The 10,127-nt window shown below is 54.7% G+C and overlaps 1 protein-coding gene across 1 annotated transcript; it reads left to right on the top strand.

The window, feature by feature from the left end:
* Positions 1-981: 981 nt before the first annotated feature.
* Positions 982-9,766, top strand: Prss27 (serine protease 27). Its single transcript, XM_050134388.1, has 6 exons — positions 982-1,860; positions 5,348-5,374; positions 5,987-6,149; positions 7,394-7,665; positions 8,072-8,241; positions 8,741-9,766. Exons 1-6 carry the CDS (start codon positions 1,806-1,808, stop codon positions 9,032-9,034), a joined length of 981 nt encoding a protein of 326 aa, XP_049990345.1. The 5' UTR covers positions 982-1,805; the 3' UTR covers positions 9,035-9,766.
* Positions 9,767-10,127: the final 361 nt, after the last annotated feature.

Here is a 10,127-nt window from a genome sequence, read left to right as displayed (position 1 = left end):
GAGAAGAGAAACTAGAAGCGCTCCAAGGGGAAGCCCTTAGCTCCGAGGTAGGGTAGATTGATCGCTGTCTGTCTGTCTGATGTGAGGCCACCCAGTCACTGTGAAACACTTAACACAACTTACAATTAGAACCTTTCCCTCAAACTTAAGGGTCTTCCTGACATGTCCATGGTGCAGGGTGAGCCCTTTCTTCTCCTCTGCACCCTGTTCCTAAAACTCTTTGGCATCTGTGTGCCTCTCACCCAATCCTTTCAGGAGCAAACGCTGGAAAGAACGAACAAATCCATAGTGACACATGACTTTAATCCTAGCACTAGGGAGGCAGAAGCAGTGGAACTCCATGAGTTCTAGGCTAACCTGGTCTACCCAGTGAGTTCCAGCCTAGCCTGTCTCAAAAACAAAACAAATAAAAACAAACAAGGAATGAATGAATGAACGAACAAACAAACGGATGTATGAGTCCAGAGTCCTTTCTTCTCACAGCTTGGTCTTTTAGTATCAGAGGAGCCCCATGCCTGAGCACCCACCCGGGGACTACGGGGACATGGTTGTATAGGAGTTGTAGAGAAGGTGGCAGCCTCTGGGGAAGTCCTGCTTGTGGATTCCGCCACCTCCAGGGAACAAGGGCCCTGGAAAAGCAGACACTTGTGGCTTAGGGACAGGCACAGCGGAAGGGACCGCGCAGGAGTGGCGACAGCCACCAGAGGGCAGCACTGCACAGCAAGCCCGGCAGACCGAGACCACAGCACTCTGTGACCCTGTGCTACCCTTTTGATCCTCGGACCGCCCCTGGCTCTCACCAATCGCTGCACACCTTCCTCACCAGCGGGGAAATTGAGGCGGGGCTCCCCCCCCCCTCCCGCTGTCCGGCTCCGTTCCCTGGCCTGGCGGGATCTGCTGTGAGACGTCCAGAATCTGGTCCTGCACCCAGTCTGTGGTCTGGAGGGAGTGGCCTCCTGAACCTCGAGTCCAGCTAGGTCTGATGTCAGTCTCGTGCCCCAAATAACTTCCTCCCAGGGACACTTCCGCCGCGGACGCACGTCCCGGAGCCCGGCGGGCGCACCCAGGGCAGGAACCGGACAGCCACCCTGCCAGTCACTATGCCGCCTTCCCAGAAGTGCTCTTGTCACGCCCAGAAGATGCACCTCCAGACTTGGGGGATGGGGGGATCCTATGCCCTGAGCCAATCCGCAGATGGGTGTGCTGGTCCAGGAGCGTGGGTGGGGGGCGCAGGGGCTCAGTCGAGGTCCCCCTTTCTTAGTTGAACTAGCAACCTGACCTTGGTCTTTCAACGTCAATGTTTATTACCCAACAGTGTAAACCCCAACCACCTTATAAACCCAACCACCTTATAAACCCCAACCACCTTAGGTCACTGATGTCAGATAAAAAGTAGGTGCTCAACAGATATCAAACGAATGAATGAATGAAATGGAAGGCCTCTGGATGGAGTAGACTTTGCCAGCATAAGTGGGCCCTACGGTCACTTGAGGGGGCAGCTAATAGTGGGGCCTTTTGGTCAGCTTGTGTAGGAGAGGGATATCTTGCTACCAGAATCCTGAAGTGGCCAGAGTAAGGGGTCTGGCCCCTGGGGTTCAGGGCCGGGTCATGGAGTTGGTGTTCTGGGCACCTCCTTCCTCCTGAAGAGGCACTGGGCAGGCAGGGCTGACAGGTTGGGTTGCATAGCCGAGCTGACACTCACCTCCAGCATAAAACCTCACTTCATGGAGCCTGCACCTCTGTAGCACTAGGGAGAGCTCCCGCCACCGCTGACCAGGGCTCTACCAACCACGGAGCCAGAGAACATGAGGCAGCCCCACATCCCTGCCTTGCTGCTGCTGCCACTGCTGCTGAGACCTGGTGAGTTGCTTCCAAGGGCAGGCAGTCCCCCAGCCACAGCTCTGGAGGGCCCCTCTGTGCTGCTCTGAGCACCCCGACTCCTGGGCCTGCCTGAGTCTAAAAGAAACCTCCTCGTCTCAGTGATGGGCTTCCCACAGAATATACTCCGGTTCCAGATATTCCACCTGGGGGACCTGGCTGGGGGCCTGTGGGAAGGCGTGACAGAGCATGTGACCATGGCCCCTCAGGGCCTCTCAAGGACCCCCAAGGCAGTGGTTTGGCTATAGCCACACCCTCATCTTCCTGGGGCTCTTGGTGTGCCATGCTCTGATTTGGGGGCTCCCCTAGAGGCCTATCTTCCCATTCTACAAAGGAAGAGACAAAGCCTCCATGCCTCCAAGCCTACGGGCTTTCACGTCCCTGGGCTTATGTGAACTGAGGTTGCCATCTGAGCCAGGGAGCCTTCAGAGTCTGAGGCTCAGCAGAGAGCTGGGGACAAGGGCTGCAGGCTGCAGAGGGGCCCAGCCTATAGAGGCAAAAGCGGTGCCCTACCCATCCTGAGCAGGGGTCAGCAAGTTCTAGCCAGGTGCTCCGCCTGGCAGGTCCTTCCCTGTGGGCCGGGCTTCTCTCTACCAGGGAAACTCTCCCACATTCCTGGGCCAGATGGGCCAGCCTAGCAGCCGCCACACTTCCCTGTCCTCAGTTCACCTCCCTGGGGCAGACCAAGTCACCTCAAATCATGCTTCAGCCCGGGCTCAAGAGATAGGAGGACATTGGTGGGCATCTCTTCAGTGATGCCCTCCCTCCCCAATGTCACCGAACGTTTCTGTCCATGTTCTCTAGCAGCAAGGACAATGGCACTGAAAGCCCATTTCCATTGGGTGTGACATGTTAGCAGCTCCCGTGGGTGGATCAATCGAGGTCATTGCCAACGTAGAAACGGCAGTCTGCCTTTGGCTCGTAAACAGCTGCAACCAAGGCTGGACCCCTGAGTGACTTGCTCACGTCAGCCCAGGGTGACCAGCTCCCCAGTAGTCCTCTGACTGGTCCTGCCTAGTTTCTTAGACCTCAGTCACTCTGTATCAGCTTCAGGGACCTGGAGCTCAGGGGGGCATAGACTAACACCCTGGCTGAGCCCCTACCACTGACAGGAGGTTTCTCTATCCCTGCACAGTTTCTGTGCTCGGGTCCCTAGAGGTAAGTTCTCCCTCCATAGAGCTCCAGGGCCTGAGCTCTGGGTGCGATCAGATGCCCTGGTGAAGGGCAGAGAGCTCAGAGGGGCAGTGGGGGTTCCAAGACACACAGTAAGTGGGGACAGCTTCCGTTGGAGTCGACCCTCGAGTGGACCTCAGTCTGAACTAGGACTGCGGAGACGGGAGCCTCAGCGTGCAAGGACTAAGCTGCAGCAGAGACAGTGGGTTACAGGTCAGGAGACTGGCAGGAGGGAAAATGCACAGAAGGTTCTCGCGAGCTCCTTGCGGGACGAGACGGGAGAGTTTTGCAGTGCACGTGTCCTTGAGGACAGAGGGCAGTGAGGCTAGGCAGCATTACAAGCTGACTCTTCAGGCCTGGAGGGCAGGTCCAGCAGAGTTCTAACAAGTGGGGGGGGGGTGTCTCTGGTCACATTTGCATTTTATTTTTTATTTATTTATTTTGGTTTTTCAAGACAAGGTTTCTCTGTGTAGAACTCTCTATAGACCAGGCTGGCTTCAAACTCATAGAGATCTGCCTGCCACTGCCTCTTAAGTGCTGGGATTAAAGGCGTGCGCCACCACCGCCTGGCTTTATTATTTTATTTGTATGTATTGCTTTGCTTCTCTGTCTTTTTCCTGTCTGTCTGTCTCTCCGTCTGTCTGTCTGTCTCTGTCTGTCTCTGTCTCTCTGTCTGTCTCTCTGTCTCTGTCTCTCTCTCTGTGTGTGTGTTAAGTGTACGCAGTTATCTTTGGAGACCAGAAGGGGTTGTTGGATTCCCCTGGGTATTGGGAACTGAACTGGAATCCTCTATAAAAGCAGCAAATGTTCTTATCCAATGAGATGTCCCCCCAGTCTCCAGCCTTTTGTTTATTTATTTATTTAATATAGTTTCTATTTTACTTGTATGAATGTTTTATTTGCATGTATGCATTTGCACATAATGCCAAGGGAGGCCAGAAAAGTGTGTTGAATTCACTGGAACTGGAATTACAGGCTGGGAACTGAACTCAGGACCTCTGCAAGAACACCAAGTGCTCTCAGCCGCTGAGCCATTTTATTTGAGACAACACAGAGAGCCTCAACTGACCAGGTCATCATTGTACAGCTCAGTCTGGCCTTAGACTCCATGCAATCCTCCTGCCTCAGCCTCTTGTGTGAGACATGCCGGGAAAACAGCTATGAGCCACTACACCTTATGCATTTGCACCCTGTGAAAACAGCTCGCAGGTCAGAAGTCCCGAGCACAGTTTCCAGGTGATTCCAGCTTCTATCAAGCTAACCACACACACAGCCAACCGACAGCTGCACCCTTCCCCATTGTCAAGGCCACACTCTGGATTTTGTCCCCCGGTAGCTTTGAGAATTGCACAACTAGGAGCTACACAAGGGAGAGTCCTGTGACATCCTTAAGGGCTCTGGGCACCGCTGGCCATGTGTGGCTCAGCCTGGCCATTTGCTGTCCCTGCGACATTTAGCATCCTGAAGCAGGTTTCCTTTTCATCCTTTCCTCTGGGCTCAGTTGTTGGGGCTTAGAAAAAATGTGGCCATCAAGGTGGAGACCCCACCCAGTTCTGACAGACCTGCCCACGGGAGCAGCAACCAGGAGAGTAAGCTAAAGCTAAAAGTCAGGTTGCCTGGGCTTGAACCTGACTCTGAAATGGAGCCAATGGGGATTGGGTGAAAAGCTGAGCAGTACGTAGGCGTGGGTGCTGGAGCCCTCAGACCTGCCCTATCCTCCTCCCTGTTTGTCCTCTCACTTTGATGGTGGTACAGTAGAGGGTCATGGCTAGCAAGAGGGCCCAGTCCTCAGGAATATAGAGTATTGGGAGGTTGCCCCTTGATCTTTGCCAGGTCAGCTCAACGCAGAGAGTGGCCATGAGTGTCTGGACCTCAGTTGGACTTGGGGAGAAGTTGAAGGAGACCTGCTCATTCTGAAAGACTATAAGGAGGGCCCTGATGCATCCATGTGTGGCCGCGGCCTCCAGGGTTTCCTGCCATCCAGAGCTGAGGCACTAGTGGGTAAAGAGGGGGAGGGAGACCCCACGGCTCTAGAATTTGAGGTCCATGCACTGTTCCCATTCCATACTGCAAGGCAAGAACAGGGGTGCGGGGTGGAGGAAGGGATCCCTGTGTGGACCAGGAGAGTGGAGGCCTGGACCAAGCAGGGAGGTCAACCCATTCAGCCATAGTGCTAACTTTCCTGGTTGTCCTCCCTGTCCTCAGAGGCCAGGGACTCTCTGATAAGGCAGAAGCAGGGAGGAACAGACCTTGGCTTGGCAAAGTTGCCTGATGACCCCCTTTTCCCCACTTCCAGGGACTGAAGGGGTCAGAGCTCTGAGAGGTAAGAGGGGTCAACTGAGATGGAGGAGGGGCTGGACACAGAAGGAGAGGAGAGGAGGGGAGGGAGGGCGAGAGGGAGGGCAAGAGGGAGGGCAAGAGAAAGGGAGAGAGGGAGGGAGGGAGATGGAAATGGCTGAGCAGAACTCCAAGAGGCAGTGGAAGAAGAAATCTCCCATATGATCAGCAAAACAAGACATGGTGGAAATACCAGGATGGGGACACCTTATCTGCTGTACCATGACTGTACCTCTGTCCCATCAGCCTGTAGAAGACATGATATGTGACCATCCTTCAGGGACCCATGCGTCCAGCTCTGGGATGGGAATTTTCCATGTCATTTCAACCTTTCTGACCCCAAGTTGGGTCTTGTCACCTCGTCATAAGTGAGAAGACCAAGGTCCATGGGAAGGGAGAACCAGAAAAGATCAGGCTGAATCAAAAGCCAGAATCAAAAGCCAGCTGTACTGGGGCCTCTTATCTGCTAATGTTCTGAGTGGCTCAGGGGCCAGAAAGGCCTGGACACTGACAGAAAGTGAGAGCTGGCATGTGGGTTGGGGATGGAGTTGAAGCCATGGCAGGCCCTCCCTCAGAGAGCACTTCCATGTTCCCCCAGCCTGCGGGCACCCAAGGATGTTCAACCGGATGGTTGGTGGGGAGGACGCCTTAGAAGGCGAGTGGCCCTGGCAGGTCAGCATCCAGCGCAATGGGACCCACTTCTGTGGGGGCAGTCTCATCGCACCAACATGGGTCCTCACCGCTGCACACTGCTTCTCCAAGTAAGTGACCCCGGCCCTTTCGGCTTCTCACCAATGGCAGGGACATGACAAGCTGCACATAACTGTTCAGTGTCAGACAGTGCTGGCATCAGCCTCCCATCCCCATCCCCCACCCCAGCTTTGTTCAATAACATCCAGTCTTCTGAAATTTTCCTTCAGGGACCTGCAGAGAAACCCAGTGGTTAAGAGCATTGACTACTCTTGCGGAGGAGCAAGGTTCAACTCCTCACAACCACATGGTGGCTCACAACTGTCTACACTTCAGGTTCCAGGAGAGCCAATATCCTCTTCTGGCTTCAGCAGGCTCCAGGCATGCACACGGTGCACAGACACACTTGCAGGCAAAACATCCATGCACATAATATTAAACATTTTTCCTTAGGCCCAGCTCTAGGCCTTGAAGCTGCAACCACTGCTGCAGCCCCTGCTCGACCAGCTGCTCTGCCAGTGCCACCTGGGGTCCTGTCCCTACAAATGCGACAGGCACCCCCAACACACCACACACCTCCCTCGTCCCATGCTCCCCGACCTCAAATCCAGAACTCTCTCTGGACCTTGGGTATCAGCTAAGCCCAGGATTTGGAAGAGACTGTCCCTCCTCCTCACCCTAAGCTTACCTAAGAGGACTCCCAGCTCGCACATTCGTGTGAAACAGCCCTAGAATCTCAGGCTCCCCAAATCTCAGGACCTCCTTCTTTATACATCTGCAATCCCCTTTTCCTTTATTACTGTGTGCTGGGGGGCGCTTGCGTCATGATGGGCACAAGGACTTCAGAAGACGACTTTCAGGCTTCCCCTTTCACTATGGGTTTTGCTGATAGAACTCCAGCTTTTAGGCTTGTGTAGAAAGCACTGTCACCTGCCGAGCGAGCCTGCCTGCCTCTGCGATTATTTCAAAAATCCCATGCTTCTCTTAGAAACTCAGGCTCCGAGGTGGCCGAGCTGGGGGTCCAGAGGCAGGGCTCCAAAGGGATGTGTGTACTAGAACAGGCTTTTCAGGTCGTCTGTGCTCCCATCTTATGAATGAGGAAACTGAGGACAGAAAACTTGTTAGGTCACTTAGCCAAGGTCACCCGGTAGCCAGGGAGAGCTGGGAATTAAAGGTGGGTGATCGTCAGTTTCTACAGTCTTTAACATGGAGATGACATGGTTGGGAATGCAGAGAGGTGTCAGATACTGCAGCAGACTAGAAAAACCTGCCCCTGTAGGGAGGAGGGTACTCACAAGTCTGCTCTTTCCATCAGCACTTCAGACATATCCATATACCAAGTCCTGCTGGGGGCTCTGCAGCTGCAGCAGCCAGGGCCACACGCCCTGTACGTCCGTGTGAAGCGGGTGGAAAGCAACCCCCAATACCAAGGCATGGCCTCCAGTGCTGACGTGGCTCTGGTGGAGCTGCAGGTGCCTGTGACTTTCACCAATTACATCCTTCCTGTGTGTCTGCCGGACCCCTCCATCGTCTTTGAGCCGGGCATGAAGTGCTGGGTCACTGGCTGGGGCAGCCCCAGTGAACAAGGTGAGGGGACCGAGGCCGGGGAGGAAAGGGGATGTGGCTGAAGAAAGGTCAGGACAGCTGGGCAGTTGTGACACACAATCCCAGCACTAGGGAGGCAGAGGCAGGGGATCTCTGTGAGGTCGAGGTCAGTCTGGTCTACAGAGTGAGTTCCAGGACAGCCTTCCTGCTGATGCTGGTGTACACGGTCTCTGCTCACTGGGCAGGGCGAGGCTAAATGGAGCAGGTGCTGTAGGGCTGTGCACGTAGGAGAGGGACGGGGAAGACAAGCAGGGCTGGTGCTGATGAGGGAAGAAACGGTCTATGAAGTTCTGAGGAGACCCAGGGAGGGATAGAGCCAGCTGTGGTTCCTGAGAGCCCAGAGCCTCAGGACTGTCCCCACGAGCTGCAGGCTTCCTTTCCTCCCCAGACCGACTGCCCAACCCACGGATCCTGCAGAAACTTGCTGTGCCCATCATTGCTACGCCCAGGTGCAACCTGCTGTACAGCAGAGATGCGGAGTCTGACTTCCAGCTCAAAACCATCAAGGATGACATGCTGTGCGCAGGCTTTGCAGAGGGCAAGAAGGACGCCTGTAAGGTAGGGTGGGAGGGCAAGCCACTGGAGCAGGGGCGCTCAACCATCCGACCACTTTAATACGGTTCTTCATGTCGTGGTGACCCCACCACAAATTCTCCATTGCTCCTTCAGAGCTGTAATTATGCTAGCAATGAGCAGTAGTGTAAATATCTGAAGTGCAGATGGTCTTAGGCGACCCCTGTGGAAGGGTTGTTCGACCCCCAAAGGGGTTGCCACCCCACAGGCTCACAACCCCTGCAGCAGAGGGAGCTAAGCCCAGGCAAAGGGCAGGCTGTGGTTCCGGCAGCTGAGACGAGTGAGTCTTGGATCTGAAATGGGGCCCCAAAAGCTACGTTTTTAGCATCCGCCACACTGGGTGTACGCCACGACAGGCAGGTTGGGGCATCACAGCAAGGGGAGAGCTTGCTGAAGAAGTCCTGGAAGGGGCTCTGTGATGAGCACATGAAAGCACCTTCGTGAGGCCAAGGTGGGTTCTGATTGGCCCTCTGCTTCCCCACAGGGTGACTCTGGAGGCCCCTTGGTGTGCTTTGTGGACCAGTCATGGGTGCAGGCTGGGGTGATCAGCTGGGGAGAAGGCTGTGCCCGCCGGAACCGCCCAGGTGTCTACATCCGTGTCACTTCCCATCACAAATGGATCCACCAAATCATTCCAGAACTGAAGTTTCAGGGCAGGGCCAGCAGCCAGCAGCAACGAAGAGACCCTCGAGGTTGGCAGCACTTGGGGAACTCTGCCTCCTGCCTGGCTGCCCACGCAGTCATGCTGACCCTGGTAGTTATGCTCAGCATCCTCTGAGCTTGCCCAGGACTGGCAGGTGGTGCCCTCCCCACTGGACATTTGTAAATACCCCCCCCCATCTAATATGTTAGCTACTTTTATTTATGCTCACTTCCAGAAAAAAAAGTGTCACGGCCCATCTGGGTATCCCTGCATGGCACTAGGGGCCGACAAGCTCTGAACTGGGAAGTTTTAGAGGAGACCCCGGCAGGCACACCCAGGCTACAACGTTCCTGACCCAGTGTCCCTGTTTCCACCCCATGACTGCTCACCATCCTAAATACCAATGGTTTTCCTGTTCCTGCACTGTGGACAGTTGACAGACACTGGTGGGAAGCAGGTCACAAGATGCCAAGCGCTTCAGTAGGAACCATGCGGATGATGGAGGGACATAATGGGGGCACAGCCTCCTTCCCCAATCCCACTTCTCTATCACCATCACACAAATCTAAGGGCCACCTAGGACCTGTGCATTCTCGTAACACTCAAGAACAACCTTTACTTCATGTTCTTCCTTGATCTCTGAGAATCCTCTTCTACTGGTCCATCCATGTGCTCACACGGGCAAGCATGTTTCAGGTGGAGCAGGCACTGTTATGGACTGGATGGGTAACCCTCAGGTGTGACAATGTGTACCTGTTGTCCCAACACTGGGGAGGCAGAGGCATGGGGAGTTCTATGAACTTGAGGCCAGCCAAGGCTACATTGTGAGGTCCTGTCTCAGAGAAGAAAATAAAACACGGAATGGATCACTTAGCACTTGCTATATACCAAACAAACACGAGGAATCTCCTAGGGCTCCACTCCCCACTGGCCACTGGCTCTGAGGATGGGCTGTTTGCTGAGTTCCTTCTCTAGACCATGTTGAATGTCTGGTCTAAGAATGGCTGGTTACTCTCCTACTTTAGAGAGGAAAGCTAGAGTCCAGACAAGGGTGCAGGGCAGACTGTGGGGATGCTGAGGACACCCCACGAGCAAGCTCTGGGCCATCATGGTTGGGAAGTGCTGGCCTGAGTCTCACAGGCATGGAGACTAACCCCAGCATGACTGTGATCTACCTTAGGAAGCAGGGGTCTGCCCAAAGGTGCTGGGTGATTCTGTTCCCACCCAT

Source organism: Alexandromys fortis, unplaced genomic scaffold (assembly GCF_014885135.2).
Source record: "Alexandromys fortis isolate MF-2015 unplaced genomic scaffold, M_Fortis_MF-2015_v1.1 scaffold_29, whole genome shotgun sequence".
Classification (NCBI taxonomy): domain Eukaryota; kingdom Metazoa; phylum Chordata; class Mammalia; order Rodentia; family Cricetidae; genus Alexandromys; species Alexandromys fortis.
The sequence above is the reverse complement of the archived record's forward strand: the minus strand, read 5'-3'. Positions and strand labels throughout refer to the sequence as shown.